This window comes from Balaenoptera ricei, chromosome 3 (genome assembly GCF_028023285.1).
Source record: "Balaenoptera ricei isolate mBalRic1 chromosome 3, mBalRic1.hap2, whole genome shotgun sequence".
Classification (NCBI taxonomy): domain Eukaryota; kingdom Metazoa; phylum Chordata; class Mammalia; order Artiodactyla; family Balaenopteridae; genus Balaenoptera; species Balaenoptera ricei.
Genome location: NC_082641.1, coordinates 170,462,121 through 170,484,690, shown reverse-complemented (window position 1 = coordinate 170,484,690; position 22,570 = coordinate 170,462,121). Strand labels below are relative to the sequence as shown.

The window sequence follows — 22,570 nt, the reverse complement described above, 5'->3', positions numbered from 1 at the left end:
CTCGTAGCATTTCTTTGGAAACGTCCACCTCCCTCCCGTTCCATCTTCACACAAGCCTGCGGGGTCGTTATGACTCCATTCTACAGGTGGACAAACTGAGGCTCACACAGACGGCCCACGCGGGGACTGGATTTGAAGCCAGGTCTGGGGACGCCAGGGCCCACTCGCTTGGTACTCAACAACCCTTGAGGACATCCCAGGGAGGTCGAGAACTAGAGTGGTAAAACCCATGTTGCAGCAGAGGAAACTGAGGCTCAGATCTTGAGTCCCAAACCAGATCCTGACTATCCAGGTTCGACTCGTGACACAGCCGGGTCTTATACAAATGGAAGTTGGATGGCGAATCAGGCTGGGATCCTGGCGGGAGCAGTTGCTCGGTGGCAGGGCAGATTCTGAGCTCTGACACCTTTACCGCACAGACCCAAGTTCAGAGCGCTCAGCGTCTTGGGGTGGGGGTCGGGGTCGGCTGGGCTTCCCGGGCAGGCCTGCAGATTGATGTCACTTCGAGCGGGCCGCTGCGGTGGGTAGGAGGCACTTTGTGTCTTTAAGACCGTTTGGAGGCGGGCCCTGACGGCTGACTCCGCCAGGAGCTCTCCTCCCCTTTAAGGCGCGCGGCAGGGGCGGGGTCCCGACGGCCCCTTTAAGGCGCCGTCCGCGTCCGCCGGCAGAAAAGCGGCTTAAAGGCGACGCGTGGCGCGATGGCGGCGACCCCACGCGCATGCCGGGGGCACGGGCGGCCCCTCCCGGTGCTGCTGCTGCTGCTGCTGTTGGCGTTGCCGCCTTTGGAGGGCCCGCCGGGCGCCGCCGCCTACTTCCCAGAGGAGCGCTGGAGCCCCGAGTCGCCGCTGCAGGCGCCGCGCGTTCTCGTCGCGCTGCTGGCGCGCAACGCGGCCCACGCGCTGCCTGCCACGCTGGGCGCGCTCGAGCGGCTGCGGCACCCCCGGGACCGCACAGCTCTGTGGTGAGCGCGGCGCCCGCGGCCCCGCATCCGGCCTGCTGTCCCCATCCCGGCGGGTCCACGCCGCGCCCCGCCCGCTGTCCTGGCACCGGGCGGGGCGGGCCAGCCCCACGCGTGCCTTTTGCTTGCTGTCCCCCATCAGGGCAGGACAAACCTACGCGTGCCTTCCTGCTTGCTTTTCCCCTGCCGCATTAGCACCAGCCTGAACGGCGCTTTGCAAGCTGGCCTCTTTAGGGTGGGGCGGCCCACAGCTCTGCCTTCTGGCCCCCACATTAGGGCATATCCGGGATCACCCGTGCCACACTGCCGGGGACTAACCCGCGAATCCACTTGGGAGCACACACAGCTTCAAAGGGAAGCTTGAGAACCCGCCCCCACCCCCAGTTGGGGCGTTGCAGTGGCCCACGTTGCACGTCTACTAACTGAACGTCTTTCCGCTCCTGCTGCTGTATTGCTCCCTGAACCCAGCCTGAATCGGACCTCCTGCCTTCTGACTACTGGAGTGGGTGGGTGGGGTGTGCGACGGATGGCGGAAGGTTGGGGGGAGTGGATCCTTCCTAGAAGCAGAATGGGGCAGGGCCATGAACAAGCCTGACTGGTGACTTACTGCTTCCTACCTCAGTTTCTTCATCTGGAAAATGGGGATACAAATACAATTCTAGTTGGGTTGTCTCTGAAGATGAACAGGTTACTGAGTGTGAAGCCCTTGCGCCTGGCATCAGTGACCAGAGCCGTGGTTATTATTATCATTACTGTTATTATTGTCATCGTTGCTATCCTTGTTGTTGACTAAATAACAGTTATTTTGGGAGAATAACTCTCAGCTGATGGTCACACTAGACTTCCAAATATTCCTTTTCCCTCCAGGCCGGATAATCCAAGCACACAGTTGGTGTTTAAGAAATGTTTGTTGAATGAATGAGTGACCACAGCCCACTCCAAAGTGGTATTGCTCATAGGAGAGAATTGAGGAAGGTGGGGCAGGGCTGCGTGATACATATGTATTTTTATTAAATCTCACATATTTAGCAGTGAATGTGGTTATAAGATCATAGATGCCCCATAGTACGAACGTCATCTAATGTGTGTTTCCAAAATTAGCTTGTTTAATCCCCTCTGCAGCCCAGTGAAGTGGGCCCTGTCCTCACCCCCTGTGTCACAGATGAGGAAATTGGGGCACGGAGCGTGGAAGTGTCTTGCCCAGGGCTGTGTAGCTGGTGGGACGCCCAGCCAGGTCGTGGGAGCCCTTGTTGCCTTGCTGCTGCTCGTCCTGCCTTGGTCTCCCTAACTTCACTCACTGGCCTGTGCTGTCTGCAGGGTGGCCACGGACCACAACTCAGACAACACGTCAGCCGTGCTTCGGGAATGGCTGGTGGCCATGAAGAGTTTGTACCACTCTGTGGAGTGGCGGCCGGCAGAGGAGCCCAAGTGAGTGCCAGGCCTTGCCCTGCCCCCTGCCCCCAGCTGGACTTGGCTGTGCCCCTGCTCACACACCCTCCATGACTCCCCATCATCCTGGGCCAGCCCCCCGCTCCCAGTCCCTGATGCTCCAGCCCAGCTCTGCAGCCTTCAGCGCTGGCTGTGGCTACTCTGACCCTACCTCAGCTTCACCAGTGGGTCAGAAGCCTCCCGTTGGACCTTTGCCCCCGCCGTTCGCTCCACCTGGAATTCCTTCATTCCTTGGTCTTTGTGGTGGACGCCCGCTGCTTTGTCCCCTGTGTCACTCAGCCGCAACATCAGCTCTGCTGCTTAGCGTGCCCGTGAGCCCCTGAGTGATGGGGACTGCGGTTCCTTTCACTCTTTCAGGATTAATGTCTGTACCCACCCACTGCCCAGACCAGATTAGGAGTCTGGGAGGACAGGCTCCGAGCTTTCTTGTGCTTTGCGTCTTCTCTCCTGGTGGCTCCCCCTCACCCTCAGGGATGTCTCTGCAAGGCAGTAGAGGCCCTTTCCCCTCGCCTCTGGGCCTTTGCACATGCTGTGCCCCCTACTGGGGACACACCTCCGTTCTCCTATTTTCTCCGTGCTTCTTCCCAGCCTTCAGATCCAGCTTACACATCCCCTCTTCCAGGAAGCCCTCTCTGACCACCCCACATTCAGCCAGCTCAAACCCTCTCTGGGCTCCAAGAATGCCCTGTGCTTCCCACATCACAGCTGCCTCTCTGCAGGTCCTACCCAGACGAGGAGGGCCCCAAACACTGGTCTGACTCACGCTATGAGCACGTCATGAAGTTACGCCAGGCAGCCCTGAAATCGGCCCGGGACATGTGGGCCGATTACATCCTGGTGAGTTTCTTGGCCAGCCAACCCATGGGTCCCCAGCCGAGGGTCTGGGGTATCCAAGGGAAGGCAGAGTGGCGGGATTCGGAGACCAGCCTTAACCCCATTTTACAGAGGGGAAACTGAGACTCTGAGAGGGGAAGTGAGTTGTCAGAGGTAACACAGCAAGTTAGCGGAGGAGCTGGGATTTGATCCTCGGCCACCTGGATTCTTAATCATCAGGAACGAATGGGCTTTTGTGTCCCCAGCCGACCCCTGTAGTTGCACACTTGGGTCATCTCCACTTTTATCAGCATCACCAGTGATGTGAGTTCTCTCTGCAACCACGATGATGACCTCGGGTCACTCCGAGAAGCAGGAGGATGGGGCGGGGGCTGGGAGATGTTGGCGACACTGAGCTGCTGAACCCTGACTTTTACTTCCTCCTTCTGGGCTTCTGGGAAGAGGGGAGCGGTTGAGGTTTTGAATGCAATGTTGGGTTACATGCCCACAGATCACGGGTCTCCTGTGAGCTCCTTCAGCCGGGTTCCTTGACCTGGGCATGGTCCCCTCCCCTGGTGCGATGGGCAGGGCATTGACAGCTGAGCCTGGTTGACCATGGAGGTTGAATGCAGTGATGCCAGTTTGACAGTGCCCGCGGTCGGTTTCCATCTTCGTGCCAAACCTCAAGCTTTGGTCTCTACCTTCTTAATTTATTAATCAGCATATATCTATCGTCCACTCCCTGTGCCCTCCTCGTGCCGGGCCCTGGGGACCCAGTGAGGGTCAGCACAGGCTGAGCCCCACCTTCCTAGCATCCCAGGAAAGGTGGATGTGACCAGAAAACAAACAAAACTGAATGAGGAAATATCAGAAGGCGGCCAGTGCTGTGAAAGGCACTTGATGATATATCAGTGTTCTGGGGCTGCCATAACAAAACACCAACACTGGCGGGCTTAAAACAATGCAAGTTTATTGTCTTGCAGCTCTGGAGGCCAGCAGTGTAAATCAAGGTGCAGGCAGGGCTGCACTCTAGGGGAGGATCCTTCCTTGCCTCTTCCAGCTTCTGGGGGCTCCAGGTGCTCCTTGGCTTGTGGCTGCATCACTCCAGTCCCTGCTTTTGTGGTCACGTGGTCTCTTCTCCTTATAAGGTCACCAGTCACTGAATTTAGGGCCTACCCTAATCCAGTATGAACCCCATCTCTTTTTTAAAGTAATTATTTTTTAATTTGTTTATTTATTTTATATTCTTTTCCATTATGGTTTATTACAGGATATTGAATATAGTTCCCTGTGCCAGACAGTAGGACCTTGTTGTTTATTCATCCTATGTATAATAGTTTACATCTGCTAACCCCACACTCCCAGTCCTTCCCTCCCCCATCCCCCACCCCCTTGGCAACCACAAGTCTGTTCTCTGTGTATGTGAGTCTGTTTCTGTTTTGTAAATAGGTTCATTTGTGCCGTATTTTAGATTGCACGTATAAGTGATATCATATGGTATTTGTCTTTCTCTTTCTGACTTACTTCACTTAGTATGGTAATCTCTAGTTGCATCCATGTGGCTGCAAATGGCATTATTTTTTCTTTTTTATGGCTGAGTAATATTCCATTGTATATTTATACCACATCTTCTTTATCCATTCATCTATCGATGGACACTTAGGTTGTTTCCATGTCTTGGCTATTGTAAATAGTGCTGCTATGAACATAGGGGTGCATGTATCTTTTTGAATTACAGGTTTGGCTGGGAATATGCCCAGGAGTGGGATTGCTGGATCATATGGTAATTCTATTTTCAGTTTTCTGAGGAACCTCCACACTGTTTTCCATAGTGGCTGCACCAGTTTGCATTCCCACCAACAGTGTAGGAGGGATGAACTCCATCTTAGTTTACATCTTAATTACATCTGCAAAGACCCAATTTCCAAATAAGGTCACGGCCACAGGTACCAGGGGTTGGGTGCCTCCCTTAGGAGGGGGCCCTAGCAGAGATCTGAAGGAGCCAAGGAGCTAGCCTTAGCGGGAGCTGGGGGCCAGCGTCCGAGGCAGAGGAAACAGAGCAGGGAGCAAGCTTGCGACATTCAAAGACTGGCGAGGAGGCCAGTGTAACCAGAGTGGAGTGATGGAGGGGGTAATGCTGAGGTGGTAGGTGGGGGCCGGACTATTCAGGCCAAGGGAGGGATGCGGCTTTTACTTTGAAGGTAATGGGGAGCCATGGAGGGTGTGTGAACAGGAGAGGGCTAGGTTCTGATTTCTGATTTCTGATTTTCAGAAGTCCCTGTGGCTGCCGTGGGGAGCAGGGCCTGTGGGGCAGGAGGGGGGGCAGCAGGAGGCCAAGGTGGGGCCCTGTATGGGACTGTGGGTTCAGGATGCGTTCTGAGGCCAAGGGGACAGGCCCTGCTGGATGTGTGGGTGCTGGAAGGACCTCACGTCCTGGCCTGAACCTTGTGGGGAGGACGGCACCATCTCCTGGGAGGAGTTAGGATGGAAGAGGCTCCTCCTGGGATCCCTGTGAGTTGGCGCCTTCTCAGACCATTTTATAGATGGGAAAGTGGAGGCTTAGAGAGGGAAGTGACAGCCTGCTGGGTGGGGTCTCAGAAACAGTGAAGAACAGAGGTGGGACTTGAACCTCCCAGAACCGTCCAGTCCAGGGCCACCTTGTCTGCTTCCCTGGGTTTTGCTTTCATGGTTTGACGTTGGCTGGTTTTCACTTTTTTCTCTCAGCAAACCTGGGTGGAACTCAAGGTTTTGGTTCAGAACTCAAAGCAGCTTTTGACATGCCGTATATTTTTGTAATCGGGGACTTCAGTAATCCATATTGGAATGTGAAATCATTTGTCTAGTGTTTTTAAATTATTATTAAAATGGCCTCTTTTTTTCTTTTTTTACAAACACTGTGGGTGTTACTTGTAAGAAAATATACAAGAAACAACAAGAAGCTTGGAAAGAAAGAAAAAAATCATACCTTGTAGTCGTACCTCCCAGAGAGGCTTGCTCTCTGGCTGCGTTTTTTCATTGAGGTTCAAGTCACATAACATAAAATTATCCCTTTTCAAGTGTACAGTTCAGCGGCATTTAGTACGTTCATCATGTTTTGCACCACAACCTCTATGTGCTTCCAAAATTAGTTTCCATCACCCCAGAGGAAACCCTGTGCCCATGAGCAGTCACTCTGCATCCCCCTCCCCCAGCCCCTGGTGACTGCTGATCTGCTGTCTGTTCTGTGGATTTGCCTGTTCTGGACATTTCACATAAACAGGATCATGCGCTATGTGGCCTTCTGGGTCTGGTTTCACTCAGCCTGATGTTTTCTGGGTTCATCCAGGTTGTAGCGTGTGTCAGTGCTTCACTCCTCTTTCTGACTGAGTGATATTCCATTGTATGGATGGACCACGTTTTGTTTATCCATTCATCCATCAGCGGACGCTTAGGTTGTCTCCACAGTTCGGCATCTGTGGATAAGGCTGCTATAAACGCGGTGTGCAGATGTCTGTTCGAGTCCCTGTTTCCAGTTCTCTCAGTCTGTACCTAGGACAGGAATTGCCGTAACTCCATGTTTCACTTCCTGAGGAACTGCCAGACTGTTCTGACTGTTTCCACTGCAGCTGTATTCCAAGGTCACAAATTCACATGTCCGCAGGGGTCTGGGCAGGAACATAACAGGACCGCACGGCTTGTCCCAAGGGACAGCCACCTCCCATCTCCAGCTGGGGCGTGCCACTTGGGAATGCCCTTCCCGCGTTGCTGGAGAAGGCAGGGATTCTAGTTTTTGCTCTTGTTTATGGCAAGTGATTCATACGTTCTAAAAATCCTGCATGGGGGGCTTCCCTGGCGGTGCAGTGGTTAAGAATCCGCCTGCCAATGCAGGGGGACACGGGTTGGAGCCCTGGTCCGGGAAGATCCCACATGCCGCGGAGCAGCTAAGCCCGTGCGCCACAACTATTGAGCCTGCGCTCTAGAGCCCGTGAGCCACAACTACTGAGCCTGCGTGCCACAACTACTGAAGCCCGCACTCCAAGAGCCTGTGCTCCGCAACAAGAGAAGCCACCGCAGTGAGAAGTCCGTGCACCGCAACGAAGAGTAACCCCTGCTCGCCGCAACTAGAGAAAGCCCGTGCGCAGCAACGAAGACCCAACGCAGCCAAAAATAAATAAATAAAATAAATAAAATTTTTTAAAAACCCAGAAAAACCCTGCATGGGTAACGGAAAGCATATCTGTGGACCAGATGCATTAAAAAAAAAACCCACCTCCTAATAATAGTTGTATAATATATCATGCCGTGTGTGTTTTCACATCCCAGTAGACAGGAACGTCCTTACCTAATTGTTTCCTGTGGCTTGATTTTTCAGTTGTCTCGACACATTCTGCAAGGGGACAGCAGGGCAGGGCCAAAGTTTCTGTAGCTGATTCTCCACTGCTAGACTCCTGGGTCGTTCCCAGTTTGTGTGATGACCAACCCTGCCATGAATATTCTGGTGTGGCCTTTCTGGAAGGTGTTGGTGACATACGGTTTTGGGGGGGCAAGCAGGCACCCCCCACCATGATGACCCTATTCATGGGTTGGTGAGTTTCCTTCCAGGCTGCAGCAAACAAGTTATCATCTTTTTACCCCAACATTCAAGGTGTTAAAAAAAAAAAAAAAAAGCCTTATGTAAAGATCCCATTTTTACGAACTTTTTGGTGGCATTTAACTTACATAGAAAAAAGTGTGTTCCAGCCCCGACTGTCCTCCTCATTGACCAGTGCTGCCCATCTTAAAAGTTCCCCTAAAAGGAGCCACGTGATGCACCCGCTGTCACTTCCCGTGGCTCGCCAGCACCGTGTGTGGGACCCATTTGTGTCGCTTCGTGCTGTGTGGTCCGTCCCTTCTCTTGCAGTGTCGTGTATTTCATTGTGTGAACGTAACTCTGCTGGTGACTTAGGCAGAGCTGTCCGTTGAGGAGCAGGTGGCTTCCAGGGCCGCATGTGCTATTCCAGGCGCCCCCCTCCCCAGGGCTCCGGCCTCTGCCCCAGCTGTTCCAAGCTGTGGCCTAGCCCGGCTCACTCTGGCGGCCCACACTGATGCCATGTCGGGTGTTTTGCAGTTTGTGGACGCGGACAACCTGATCCTCAACCCTGACACGCTGACCCTGCTCATCGCTGAGAACAAGACGGTGGTGGCCCCCATGCTGGATTCCCGGGCTGCGTACTCCAACTTCTGGTGTGGGATGACCTCCCAGGTCAGGGGGTTACCGTGGTAGGGCAGGGGCCTGGGGGTGGTGGGGGCTGGATTTGGAGTCTAACTTATCCTCACACTGCCTCATGGTGAGCATCTGATAAACACTATTGTGATAATCCTTAAATAGACCTTGAGGGAGGGTCTACGATTGTGTGCCCCCTGCCCCTACACCCATTACTGAGGCAGAAACACAAATGCAGAGAGAGGAAGCGACTTGCCTGCGCTCACATAGCTATGACGTGATGGTGCCAGGATGGGACTTCAGGCACAGCTTGATCCAGGTGTTCAAACAGTATTCCTCTTCCTCCATGCCTTGCGTGGCTTCATTTCCAAACTCCTGGGGAATGATCCCAGCAGCATTCAGCCAAAGTCCACTCTGATAGAACCTTGTCCAGTCTCCTCCTACCCCTGAACCAATTACTGAAGTCAGGAAAATGTCAGGCTCTGATTGTCCCACCCAGTGATGAGGGTGGGGTTTTAGGCAAAGCCAGGGAGAGTGAGGGGCTGGTGATGGAGCAGGGCTGTGCCAGGGGAAGGGGGCTGGGTGGCTAGAGCCAGGATACTGATCCATCCTATCTCCTCCTATCTTTTTGTTTTGAATTGATGTGTAATTCACAAAATATAAAGTTCACCATTTTAAAGTGAATAATTCAGTGGTTTCTATATTTTAAAGTATGTCATAGAAATCTAAATGTTATATGCTAACAATTCCAGTTCGTAAAGGATAGGAGGAAGAGAGAGGACTGTTCCAGAAGCTTCTAAAACTTCTCTTCTAAAAGATTGCCCCCCGACTTTCTTGAAGTCCCACTTCTGATGTTTAATTTTAAAATCAAAGGATCTCAAATATCCAGTCCCTTTTTCAGCTTTTTAATTTCCTTTCTCAAATGCTGCTTTTCTGATCAGAAGTATTGAGCTGGGTCTGCCAATGAGTGGCTGTTTCCCTGTGTTTCTGTGCCATTGCCCAGCAACTGAGACTCTGGAGCTGGAGACTGACAGGCCCTGCTCAGAGCCCTGCGCTCAGGGAATGCCCACCACAGCCAGAAACTGGCACCCAGTCTTACTCTCCGGGTGTTCTGTGCCTCCTGTTGTCCCGGGCCTCCAGCCTCACCTTTAGGGACCCCCATGCAAAACTCTGCCCGCCTCCCCACAGGGCTACTACAAGCGCACGCCTGCCTACATCCCCCTCCGCAAGCGGGACCGCCGGGGCTGCTTTGCAGTCCCCATGGTGCACTCGACCTTCCTGATTGACCTGAGGAAGGCGGCATCCAGGAACTTGGCGTTCTACCCTCCCCACCCCGACTATACCTGGTCCTTCGACGACATCATTGTTTTTGCCTTCTCCTGCAAACAGGCAGGTGAGCCCACAGGGGGTTTGCCATCATGGGGTGTCTCTCTGCTTCTTTGGGACCAGTGCTGAGCCCACAGAAGGTTCACAGAACCAGAACTGCAGGGTGCAGTGATGACTTCAGGTGCAGCTGTATCCAGGTGTTCAGATGATATCCCCAGGACCCGTTCTCTCTCCAGCCCTGGCTTTGCTGGGTGGCTTCACTCTCCAGGTCTTTTAAGATCTGCTTATTGAAAGTTATTTCCATCTTGATATTTTCCTATATTCCCCCAAATATCTGTGGTTGAGCATAATTGTTCCCTAGTGGTATACTTTGGGCAAAAAAAAAAAAAAGTTTAAAGAGGAAGAAAACATAGCCATATGCTGACCTGTCATTTATTTTTAAACCACGGTCAGCAAACTATGTCCCATGGGCCAAATCTGGCCCACTATCTGTTTTCGTATGGACGCAAGCTAAGAATGCCTTTTGGGTTCCTGGACCCAATTCCTATGTGTGTAGGTTGGAGGTGGGGGTGTATTCCCCACACCGACAAGCAATTCTGGGACCCCAGCAGGGTGTCTGAGAATTCAGCTCAATTCCAACTCGGTTCTGGCTCTGTCTACTTGGAGATAGCCTCAGATTCCACAGGTTAAGGGCTCAACCCCACAAAACTATGTCCCCCACCCCGCTTGAGATGCTGATCGCAAGTCCAGGTTGTCACCTGTGCTTCTGACCAAATGGCTAGAAATCAAAGGTTCCCGCGACTCCTTCCTTGGGTTCTGCTAATTTGCAAGAGCAGCTCACAGAACTCGGGAAACCTGTTTACTCACTAGGTTACTGTTTATTATAAAAGGATATAACTCAGGAACAACCCAGAGGAAGAGGTGCACGGGGCAAGGTTTGGGGGAAGGGGCGCAGAGCTTCCACGCCCTCTCTGGGCACGGTCCGAAGGCAGACTTGAGTTGTTGAGACAGAACTGTTTGGCCCACAGACCTAAATATTTACTGTCTGGCCCTTCAATGAAAATCGTTTTCGTTGGGTTTATCACTTTAAAAAAAGATATATACTCATTATAAAATTTGAAACCATTCAGAAAAGCACTAACACAGAGATAATGTTACTCATGGTTTGTCCAACTGCATCTCATTTTTGTGCATAAATGTGCATCTTTACTGTTCACCTGCAGTTTTGCGGTTTGCCTGGTCGTGGAATCCTGCAGGGACTGAGTCAGTACCGGTGCAAGGCACTCGTTAACAGTTCTGGAGTTTTTTGTCTTCTTTCCTGGCACTGCGAACCCCTGTTCTGGCTCCAATTCCCAGATGGAGCACCGAGGGGGGGCGGTCTCTGCCGGTTGCTGGGAACAGCTGGACCCATTTTACGCTCTGGCCCCATGCTGGGCCGTGAGGCTAATGCTCTGTTCGGAGGTTGCCTCCACTGCCTTATTGCTCTGTTTTCAATTTTGATTGTTGTTTCCTTGGCCCCAGAGGTCCAGATGTACGTCTGCAACAAGGAGGTGTATGGCTTTCTGCCGGTGCCACTGCGGGCACACAGCACCCTCCAGGATGAGGCCGAGAGCTTCATGCACGTGCAGCTGGAGGTCATGGGTGAGTCTGCCTGCGCCAACCTGGGAGGGCTGAGTCGCCTCCCTCTCCCTGCCATCTCGCGTCTGTGAACACTGACTGAGTGTCTGCTGGGCGCCAGTCTCTTCGCCGGGCACTGGGAACCCAGTGTGAACAGGTGGACGGCTGCCCTCCCTCTCACAGAGTGCTGGCTTGCAAGCAGCTGTGCACGGCATGCTCGGGGAAATGAGGGTGGGCTTTCTGGCGGAGGTGGCGTTAAGATGCAGGGTGAGTAGGAGTTAGCCGATAAGAGGATTGCAGCCGGAGGGAGCAGCACGTGTGGAGGCCGGGAGGCTGGAGGGGCTGTGAGCTCAGGAAACAGGTGAGGTCGGCGGGACAGAAGTGGGGCTGGTGAGCTGGGCAGGGCTGGCAGGCAGGGCCAGGGCGGGGGCCTCAGACATTCGGCTGAGGAGCGGGCCTTTTCCTCCGGGGCAGTCAGGAGCCATGGAGGGTGTAGGAGCAGTGAGGGCAGCAGGTTTCACTGATGGCCCTGCATGTGCGTGGCAGCATCTAGGACACAGCCATTTCGGGCCATTTTGTCACTCATGTCCCTGCCAACCTCCAGACCCACTATTGTTTGTTTAATATCTATCTTAATGGACACTTTTTTTTTTTTTTAACTTGAATACATTTTAAAAAGGAGACTATACCTGGTCCTGGAGACTACATACTTTTACCGTGGTTGCAAGCTCATGTCTTTCTAACACATATACAGATAGATCCGTAGACTATTAAACTAGCAGCTGTCCCTCTGGTGAGGTGGGCTGAACGCACAGGGCCGAGCTGCCATTGATGCTGCTTGAGGAGGGGATTCTGCCCCGGCTGAGGGTCTCTGAAGCAACCGGATAGTGGTACGGCGTCCTCTTCCATAGGGGCCTTGCCCTGTGCTGACCACATCCCTGTGAAGACCTGGGAAGCAGCATGGCCGTTCCTCCCACTGCACAGATGGAGAGGGCCTTGGAGGGCCAGGCCCCTGCCCTGAGGTTCAGTCCGTGCCCCACCCCCTGGGCCCGGCTCTGATCCGTTTCTAGAAGGTTCTGTCTGTGGCTTCCCCTTGTGGCTGAAGATGGAATGACACCCTACCTTCTTTGTTTTGTGGGGGCTTTGGGGTCTTTTGAGGTGACACCTGGAGGCTGCAAGGTCATCAGTGTGAAGACCCCCGCGACACCCAAGTGTCTGTCCCATGTAGTTGCCCAGGCTCAGCCTGGCAAACCCACCAGGCTGTAGTCATAAGAAGTGGGTCTCTGCCTCTTGCCAACTCCTGTGGGCGAGCGGAACCCAAGAAGCTTCTCCAGGCTGCCATAGTTTTCCTAGTTTAACTTTTCACATATATTTCCCTTGTTATTTTTGGTCAGAAGACTGTTTACGCTGCTGTTATAAACGGAAGGCACAACAGAAGCGTGAATATTTTCGTGTTTCTCAAGCGCCAGAGCAAATCACACAACAGACGGAAGGAGGGTCTGGAGGTTTCAGATATTTGTGCAAATCCTTCCTTACAGTTCTAGTGAAAACCACCTTTTTTCTCCACCTCTGTGTGGGTACCTGTTCCAGGGCTGTGCATGTGATTTTTCATGTGTTCAAAAGTCTTTCGGGACTTCCCTGGCGGTCCAGTGGTTAAGACTCTGCGCTTCCACTGCAGGGGGCACAGGTTTGATCCCTGGTTGGGAAACTGAGATCCCGCAAGCCGTGCGGTACGGCCCAAAAAAGAAAAAAATCTTTTTTACAATGAAATTTCAAGCTTAGAGAAAAGCTCAGAGTGATGCCCTCTGTGTGTGGGGAATCCAGCAACTTCCTTCCCTACCTGCTCATGGACTACGGGGTGTCTTTCCCAGTTGGCCCCATAAACTTGGCTCAGTGTAAATCCTGTTCTTTGAGTTTTAGCATACACAGCAGTGACAGGTCATATGTGTGCAGCATGATGATTGTTTTTATTTTATTTTTTAATTTTTTTATTAAAAAAATTTTTTTTCAATGTTATCATGTTTTTATTGATCAATCTGTGTCCAATTAAAACATAGACAACCAAAAAAATACCCTTATCTAAAAGCAAACAACTCAGGAACATCCAGATGCAAGAGGTGCATAGGGCAAGGTATGTGGAAAACAGTAAGGAAGCCTGCATTCCCTCTCGGAGCTCGCCGTTCTCTGTTTTTAATATCCTTGTCACCAGACACGGACCAGGCTCTGGCCCTCCCCAGGGTCCCCCACTGTCATGATTCCACCAGCTGACGGTTTTTTTCCCTTTTTGTGCTTCTCATCAGTCAAGCTGCTCAAGTGCGGTGTCTTCTGCCCCATGTCCTCGTCTGTGCTGTCACCGGGTGCTGCGTGTGGCTGTGGCTCGTTCTCTTGTCTTGCTGTGTAGTATTCCATGTAGATGTTCAGCCACAGATTCATTCACTCTTGGCTGTGTCATATGTCACTTTACCAGTCTTCTCCTGAGCGGCATGGGGGGGCATTTCCCATTTTTCCCAACATTGCCATGTGCGAGAGAGTTCTAGACATGCATCAGTGGGTGCAAAGTTAGGGAATATCCACAAGGTTGCCCTCACTTCTTACACCAGTTGCAAAATCTGGGGTCCCCAAGACCATGCTCAGGTTTGATAATTCACGAGAGGGACTCAGAGCTCACTGGAAGCTATTATACTCACAGTTATAATTTATTACAGCCAAAGGACACGAATTGAAATCAGCAAAGGGAAAAGGTGCATGGGGCAGCATCCAGGAGCGTTCCAAGCACAGAGATTCCTATTGTCCCTTCCCCGTGGAGTCATATGGGCAGTGCTTGCTTCTCCTAGCGCTAGTATGTGACAACATGCATGGTGTACTGCCCACCAGGGATGCTTCCCAAGCCTTCATGGCCAGGGTTTTTACTGGGGCTCCTACACACAGATAGAGATGATTGCCACGTGGCTAACCTCCATCTCCAGTCCCTGCAGAAATTGAGCCAATACCAAGTAGCCCAAGACCTCCACCCTAAATCACACTGTTGGCATACATACCCAGTATGGCCCAAGCCCTGAGATAAACAAAGACGTTTCCAAGGGCTTCAACCTCCCAGGAGCTGGGAGCAAAGGCCAGACCTCTCTGTGGTCAAGTTTAATTCTTCACCCTATGATGGGTCTAGGGGTGTTACATTTTTTGACATGGCTCTCTGGAAAGGCTGCATTGTGTTGCTCCTTCTGGACCCTAATATGCTCCATTTTCCCAGAACTGATAAGAAAGGATGAAGAGATACCCCCACTTCCCATCAGCAGGTCCTTTCACCATCCACACCCCAAGTGGGCAGGCAGAGGCTGAGAAAGAGAGGGAAAGGGCACCTGGGATTTGAATTTGGGTCTTCAGATCCCAAAGCCTTGCCCTTGGGTCCTAGGCTCCCCTGAGGAGGACGGGGTGGCAGGGAGCTCTGACGGGCCCTGGATAGGAAGAAACCCCAGGGCACAGTGTCCCTGGAGGAGGCCCTGGCTGTGAGGTGGGAGGTGCCAGGTTGACCCTGAGCCTCGCCCAGGCTTCTCCCAGACAGAGGGGCCTGTGTCTGTCCTTTGAGCTCACACAGGGCCTTTGTTCTTGGGGAGGCAGATGCCACACTCACCTTTTCTGGGCCAGCCTGGTAGATGACCAGGAGCCTCACCAGGCCCACAGTCCCCTGTGGATCTAATCCTTCTGTGGGAAACCGTCAGGGATGTACCAAGACAGGGCCCAAGGATATGGTCTGAGCACTGCTCACAGCAGCTAAAAGGGGAACAATCACGAACACCCTGAAATTCTTGGCATACCTGGGCTCGTAGGTGTGTCACTCCAGTCACATGGCCATCTTCTCCCTGTGTGTCTTCACACTGTCTACCCTCTGTGTGTGTCTGTGTATCCGAATTTCCCATTTTTATAAGGACCCCAGTCAAACTGCTTAGGACCCACCCTAATGACCTCATTAAAGATCCTATTTTCTAAATAAGGTCACATTCTGAGGTACCGGGGTGTCAGGATGCCAAAGTATCTTTTTGGGGAGGATACAGTTTCACCCAAAACAATGTGTGTGATTTCATGGCATCTTATCATGACATAAACCTCTGAGAGATTTATTAGCCCATTTTATAGATGAGGAAGGTCATTCCTATGTTCATTTTATGAGTTTGTGCTGAGCTCTGTGTTGTGCGTAGGGAGCCAGTGTGAGTGGACAGACCTGGTATCCGTCTGGCAGAGCTCATGGGAGATAATCAGGGAGCCGGGGAGGTAGGACAGCAGAATGAGGCTTTGACGGAAGCCCAGGCGCTGTGGGGACCCCCGAAGAGGTACCTGACAGCCTGGGGAGGTCAGGAGATTCCTCTGCTGCCACCCGCCCACCCCCCGCCCCGTCCCAGAAGGCCTCTTAGCTGATAACTCAGGGGGAGGAGGGGAGGAAGGAAGGGTATTTCAGTAGAGGCCCAGCGTGTGCAAAGGTCCAGAGGTAGGAATGGGGGATGGGTAAGTCTGGAGCAGTGCCAACAGCCAGCGTGGGTGGGAGGCGGAGGAGAGAGACTAGCACTGATGCTGTGAGTGGGGCCGTGTCGGACAGGGTCTCCAGCACCAGGCTGAGGAGCTCGGGATGACGGAGCCACGCAGAGGGTGGGGAGGGGGCGTTGGAAAGAGGCTGGACACCCCCCCACTTCGCAGTGACCCCCGTGACCCCTCGGCTTCTCTCTGCCACCCAGTGAAGCACCCACCCGCGGAGCCCTCGCGGTTCATCTCGGCGCCCACCAAGACGCCAGACAAGATGGGCTTTGACGAGGTAGGCTGGGCCTTCCCTCAGGGGTGGGGCCGGGGGCCGACCTGGAGGGTCCAACCGAGGCTCTGGGCCACAGGTCTTCATGATCAACCTGAAGCGGCGGCAGGACCGACGGGAACGTATGCTGCGCGCGCTGCAGGAGCAGGAGATCGAGTGCCGGCTGGTGGAGGCTGTGGACGGCAAGTGAGTCCCACCCCGGCGGGGGAGGGGCGGCTCCACGTGTGGGTGTGTAGACCTCGCGGGTGGCGGCTGTGGAGCGGATGTGAGTCTGACCCTGCGCGGGGTGCTGGCAGGTCTGCGCACATGGTGTAGACCACGCCCTGGCAGCCCACATTGGGTCCAAGAGGGGTGCGCAGGTTGGGGGGGGGTGGCAAGGGGGAATGTCGCTAATGGTGGAATTGTGGGCAGAGAGAGTCTTCCACTGACCCCCTCCTGACCCCCCTTGCAGAGCCATGAACACCAGCCAGGTAGAGGCACTGGGCATCCAGATGCTGCCCGGCTACCAGGATCCTTACCACGGGCGGCCCCTCACCAAGGGCGAACTGGGCTGCTTCCTCAGCCACTATAACATCTGGAAAGAGGTGGGTCCCGCAGCGGGGCAGGGCCCTCCTCAGCCTTCTTAACAGCTCAAGGAGGGAATCACCTGCACCCCAGACAGTCTTGTCTCTTTAGTGAATGTGTCACCTGAACCCTGGGTGGGTGAGCTGCCGTCCTTCTCCTGTGCAGATGTGGAGCCTGAGTCTGGGGAGGGTTGAGCCTGACTCTAGAAACAGGTAGGGTCTGAGGCCCAGGACCTCGAAGCAAAACCTCTTTATGTCCACCCACTGTCAAATATCTAGAGCCTGGGCACCGTGCTCAAAGCTTACTAGTAGGAGTAATAGCCATGGTGACGATAACTAATGCAGACCCCACACATTGGTACCCCATTAGCCCCAGAGGCTCATCACACACCCTTGGAAGGAAAGGTTATGATGGGCGAGGATGCCAGGCACGGGCTGGAACCTGGACCAGCAGGCGTGAGGCCAGATGGGGCATTTGGTGTTTGAGGCGACAGGTGCTCAGCCAGGTTGCCCTCCTTTTCTGATATTCATCATGGAGGTCATGGGGCAGGGATTGCAGTGTCCGGGAAGCTGTAGAGCCAGAGGGGATCCAGGTTCAAGTCCAGCCCTGCCTCTGAGAGGGGTGAGCTCTGTGAGCAAGGAAGGCATTTCCCAATCTGAGCCTCAGTTTCCCCAGATGATGGAGTCACAACTTTAGGGGCAGTCGTGAAGATTCTCTAGTTCATTCATTCTGGGAACATTTGTCAAGGACCTACTATGTGCCCAGCCTGCTGCTGGTGCTGGGGACACGACAGCCACCAAGATAGACCCAGCCCCCTTCAGGGGGCTTACAGCCCTGGGAGGTGGGGAGACTGATGATAATCCACAAAGAAATGAATGACAATGAAATAAGTGAGAGGCATCTACAGGAGAGGCCCAGGGTTATGAATTATCCTCAACTGGCAGCTTTGGGTGATAGTCAGGGAGGACCTCTTGAGTAGGTGCCAGGTGAGCTGAGGCCAGAAGGGTGAGAGGGAACCTACCTGCTGCTGTGTGGGGGAAGGGTGCTCTGTGTCAAAGGCACAGCGTAGGCCCAGGCCCTCGGTTGGGAAGGAGCAGCCAGGCTGAGGTGAGGCTGTGGAATCTGCTGCCAAGTTGTGAGGAGGAAGTTTTGGCCGGGAGGTAGATCCAAACTGGTGGTGGTGTGTGTGTGTGGGGGGGTGGGGTTTGCTTTTCTCCTGGTGCCCCAGAGCTTTTAAGCAGAACTGGCTTCGGGGTCTGGCCTGGCTTTGATCTCTCCAAGATCTCAGCAGGGCCTCCTCCCTCAGGTTGTGGACCGCAGGCTGCAGAAATCACTCGTGTTCGAGGACGACCTGCGCTTCGAGATCTTCTTCAAGAGGCGTCTAATGAACCTTATGCAGGATGTGGAGCGGGAGGGTCTGGACTGGGACCTCATGTGAGTGGGGCCTGGGAGGGGCCAGAACTCAAAGGTGTGGCCTAGAGCCTCTAGGTCGGGGGGCCTTTGCAGGTTAATATGTTGGGCCAACTTTTGGGAGCTTGGCAGGAGGACTTGTTCTTGACCCAGAAGTCTAGGGACCTGGTGGAAGCCTGCCAGCTCGTTCAGGGTTTGGAGACTTGACTGGAGCCTGTGGGATAGAGAATAAGGCTAAGATTTGACCCGGAAGCCTGGGGAACGTGGCTAAAGAGCTTAGGGTGTGGCCTGGGGTGGGTTTGATCCGAGCTTCGATGCAGGGCCAGAAGCCTGGGGGCTTGGCTGAGTGGGGTATGCCCACGGGAGCCTGGGTCTCAGACCAGTGCTAGGTAGAGTATGGCCAGCATGTTTCTGGAACAGTCCCTTGGCATCTCATGTAGGTGGGTTGGTTCATCCTCCCCACCCCACCCCTGCCCCCACCACCACGTGCAGGGCCCTGATGTGGGTTCTGGGCCTCAGACTCAGGACCATGCTACTGATCGGAGCAGTGGCTTCTCCCCTTCACTCCTGACTGCTCACCCTATCCGTCACCTGGCCCGCCTGCCTCACAGCCCTCTGAACCCAGAGCAGCTCCCCTCTCAGCTCCGCTCTCCTTCCTGTGGCACAGCCTCCCCAGCTCCAGATCCTCCCTGGCACCCTCAGAAAAAGCCCCCTCTCCTCCCTGCGGCCCCAGACCCCTGTGGGCCTGCTCTCACCCCGTCCAGTCACACCAGCCTCCTCATTGCTCCCCACCCCCCCAGGGCCTGACAGGGGCTCAGTGGATCTCTGCGTTAGCACTCTTGGGTGGGCAGGTGGGAGGAAGGTGACAGGGCCCCCATCCTGCACCCCAGCTACGTGGGCCGGAAGCGGATGCAGGTGGAGCACCCCGAAAAGGCTGTGCCCCGCGTGAGGAACCTGGTGGAGGCCGACTACTCGTACTGGACGCTGGCCTACGTGGTCTCCCTGCCAGGCGCCCGCAAGCTGCTGGCTGCCCGGCCGCTCTCCAAGATGCTGCCCGTGGACGAGTTCTTGCCGGTCATGTTCGACAAGCACCCAGTGTGAGAGGGGCTGGCGGTGGGCAGGCGGGCTGGGGTCTCGCTGTGGAGCTGGCCTGGGTGGGGGCGTGAGGCTCGTGGGTCCCAGGGAGGTGGCTTTCCCTCTGCCTGCTTCTTCCTCCATCTGGTCCCTCGCCGCCGCCCTCCCCCCACCCCTGCCACCCACTTCTGTCTCCATTCGTCTCTCACCCCCCAACCCACTGCGGCCCCCGTGCTCCCCTCCCCTGCAGGTCTGAGTACAAGGCCCACTTCTCCCCTCGGGACCTGCGCGCCTTCTCCGTGGAGCCCCTGCTCATCTACCCCACACACTACACAGGGGACGACGGGTACGTGAGCGACACAGAGACCTCGGTCGTGTGGAACAACGAGCACGTCAAGACCGACTGGGACCGGGCCAAATCCCAGAAGATGCGCGAGCAGCAGGCCCTGAGCCGCGAGGCCAAGAACTCTGACGTGCTGCAGTCCCCGCTGGACAGCGCTGCCCGGGATGAGCTCTGAGAGCTCTGAGGGGCGGTGGCCATGAATCCAAAGCAGCCTGTCGCTGGCCCGGCCCCCGCACGCCCGCCGGGGACAGCGGGGCCCCTGTGGACCCCTGGCAGGCCAAGGAGGGCTCCCCACACAGGGCGGCGTCCAGCCAGCTCTTGCTCAGCAATCACGTGCACGCAGGCAGCATTAACGGAGGTGCCTGCTGTACGCCAGGAACAGGTGGATTGGGTGGCAACAATTCGTGCGCCCAGCACTTTAAGCGAGTACTGGGTACCAGGTTCCTGCGTTCCGGCAGTGAACGAGGCATGATTATTCCCTCCCTCGGTGACGGATCCAGTCGTCAGGCATTATCGATCCCCCATCAAGAAGCAGGCGCTAGTGATACACATTCACTGTTTGAATTCATTCGAGTATTTATTGAGTGCCTACTGTATGCTGGGCACCATTCCAGGCTCTGGGACTAGTGAGGTAAACTTTCATTTATTCAGAGACATATTGAGCACCTACTATGTGCCTTGTACTTGTGACACAGAAGTCCTTACTGACTCGGTGCATTTATTGAGTGCCTGCTGTGTGCTGGGAGCTGAGCTTTGTGCTAGGGCTGAAGATAAACAAGATGCTTTTCACTCCTAATTGGTGTCTTCCCCACCCATCCAGAGAGCATCTCCTGTGTGCCGGGCACTGGTGATACAAAGCAGGATGACAGCTGTTCAGTCAGCATCTGATCACCAACAGAGATGAAGGAGTCCTTTCGTTTCTTCATGCAGCAAGCATTTATTGAGTGCTGGCTGTGTGCCTGACCTCATGGACTCCCAGTGGGGCTGACTGAGTTTGATTCCTCATTTCCCGCCACCCCCCTTCACCCGAGCCGTGTGCAGATAACATCCTCTGTCCACCGCCCAGGAGAGGGGGTGGCTCTTCCCTTGCCAGGGGCAGCCACGGGTTCCAGCAACCCCATGTCCTCATGCAAGGCCCCCCTGCTAGACCCAGCCCCCCTGGAGCGGGTGAGGGGTGAAGCTGGGGGCAGGGTCTCCCATGCCCACTCCTGGTCTCAGTTGCTTGACTGCCCTGCCCTGCACGTCAGGTGTGGTCTCTGCCTGCTCGATGGCGTTCCTCTGTCCAAGCCTTTGGTGGGATCATGCATTTGGGGCCTCGCGTGGGCTCCGCTGCACTGGGGTGCTACCCACGGCCCGGGCAGGACGTCCCCCGGCACAGGCTGGAGGACTCGCTGGGTCTTCAGCCTGAAACGAATGTCAGAGCCGGCCAGCGGTGCCTCATTCTCTGAGGGATAACTAACTGCTGTCCGGGTCGGGTCCTGGATAACTTGCTTATTTTTTTATTAAATGTTCCTGGTTGGTTTTCACATACATCTGTGTTCCCTTCTTGGCCCAATGCTCTGCTCACCACCTATGCACCACCCACACTCCCCACCCACCCCCCCGCTTCAGGCCAAGATGTGGGAGGAAACCAGGTGCGGCGGGGGGAGTGAGACCCCGGGGTTCCAGTGTGCCCCATAAAACTTCCCCAGAATAGCCCGGGGGCGACAGATGGTCAACTTCACTCTGTCCTGCGGGGTCAAATAACAGAATGAAGAGGGGGGCTGTCATAGTTTGGAGTCTCCAGAAAACAGACCCCAAGATGAGGATTTGAATTATCCGAGAGGTGACCCCAGGAAACCCTGATGGCGGTGGGGACATGAGGCAGAGAGGGAAGGAGCCCTTCAGGGGGTGCCAGTGAGCAATTGGCGGGGTGGGGGGAGGCAACTGGGGGGCAGGGGCAGCATAGAGCATGCACCTCAGAGTGGTCCCACCCCAGGGGCGAGGGAGGTGGGGCATTTATCCATCCTCAACAGCATTTGAATTTTCTGGGTCAAATAAGGGTTCTCAAGATTCTCAAGCCCTTTTAGGGTGTGCAGGCATATACCTGAGGCTTTTACAAAATAACGGATGGTGTGTGATCCTCGTGGAAAAACGAGAACATACAGCTAAACAAACCGAAAAAAGCAAAATTAAATCACACGTCCTCAGAGACAACTCCTAACTTTTTAGTGACAAACCTTTCAGTCTTACCCATTTGCATGGTACAAATATATACATGTTTTGAAAAAGAGGATTCGTGTTACATAAACTCTGTTACAACCTGCTTTTTTCTTTTTCTCCCACACAACACATTTTAATTTCATAAACACGGGATCAAATTGTACCCGGATTTTTTTCAGCAATTTTCTTTTTAAATTTAACAACATATTGCAGACATTCTAATCAGCGCAGATGTCTACCAGGTCTTTTTGGATTGTTAGAATAAAATAGGCTGTGATCAGGATGGACCAGCATTTATTCAATCATCCTGATGGAAGAATATCACAGCCTGGCAGTGAACAGTATTATACAATCCATCTTTCCTCCTGGAGTGTTTATTTCAGTTGGGTAAGTTGATACAGGTGGGATTGCTGGGTTAACAGAAATGCGCCCTTGAAGTTTCAGTAGAGGCTGCCATGTTTTCTTGTTAAATCTTAGCTATTCATCATGTATCTGCGAGGGTGGATGATCCCAGTTTATTAACCAGTCTCCTCTCGTAGAACACTGGAGTCGTTTCTCATGTGTTACCGTTACATGTTATGTTTCCAAATCTTATTTTAACCTGGTGGATCTCAATTGGGGGGGGGCGTGGATTTTGTCCCTCAGGGACATTTGGCGATGTCTGGAGACGTTTCTGGTTGTCATGACTGGGGGTGGGTGCTCCTGGCATCTAGTGGACAGAAATTAAATTCCCTGAGTGCACAGGGGGGACCCATAACAAAGAATGATCCGGCCCCAAAAGTCCACAGTCCCTACACACAATTCCATTCAGCCCTTTGGGGACAGAAGTCTCTAGAA

The 22,570-nt window shown here is 54.0% G+C and overlaps 1 protein-coding gene across 2 annotated transcripts; it reads left to right on the top strand.

The window, feature by feature from the left end:
• Nucleotides 1–623: 623 nt before the first annotated feature.
• COLGALT1 (collagen beta(1-O)galactosyltransferase 1) lies at nucleotides 624–21,057 on the top strand. 2 transcript variants are annotated; one of them, XM_059918125.1, is made up of 13 exons: nucleotides 624–961; nucleotides 2,276–2,386; nucleotides 3,127–3,244; nucleotides 8,307–8,441; nucleotides 9,591–9,795; nucleotides 11,250–11,369; nucleotides 16,070–16,146; nucleotides 16,220–16,326; nucleotides 16,592–16,724; nucleotides 18,011–18,138; nucleotides 19,005–19,211; nucleotides 19,439–19,534; nucleotides 20,352–21,057. In XM_059918125.1, exons 1-13 carry the CDS (start codon nucleotides 699–701, stop codon nucleotides 20,380–20,382), a joined length of 1,731 nt encoding a protein of 576 aa, XP_059774108.1. In that variant the 5' UTR covers nucleotides 624–698; the 3' UTR covers nucleotides 20,383–21,057. The 2 variants fall into 2 exon arrangements, with proteins under 2 accessions (XP_059774108.1, XP_059774107.1); XM_059918124.1 differs by having other exon boundaries at nucleotides 625–961; nucleotides 19,439–21,057.
• The last annotated feature ends 1,513 nt before the right edge of the window (nucleotides 21,058–22,570 follow it).

What these genes read in the sequence shown, in the direction of transcription:
- COLGALT1 (XM_059918124.1), top strand. Translation starts at nt 699, where the DNA reads ATGGCGGCGACCCCACGCGCATGCCGGGGGCACGGGCGGCCCCTCCCG. An exon ending in ACTATAACATCTGGAAAGAG is followed by an intron (nt 16,725 to 18,010) that starts GTGGGTCCCGCA and finishes CTCCTCCCTCAG; the next exon opens with GTTGTGGACCGCAGGCTGCA. An exon ending in ATGTTCGACAAGCACCCAGT is followed by an intron (nt 19,212 to 19,438) that starts GTGAGAGGGGCT and finishes CCTCCCCTGCAG; the next exon opens with GTCTGAGTACAAGGCCCACT.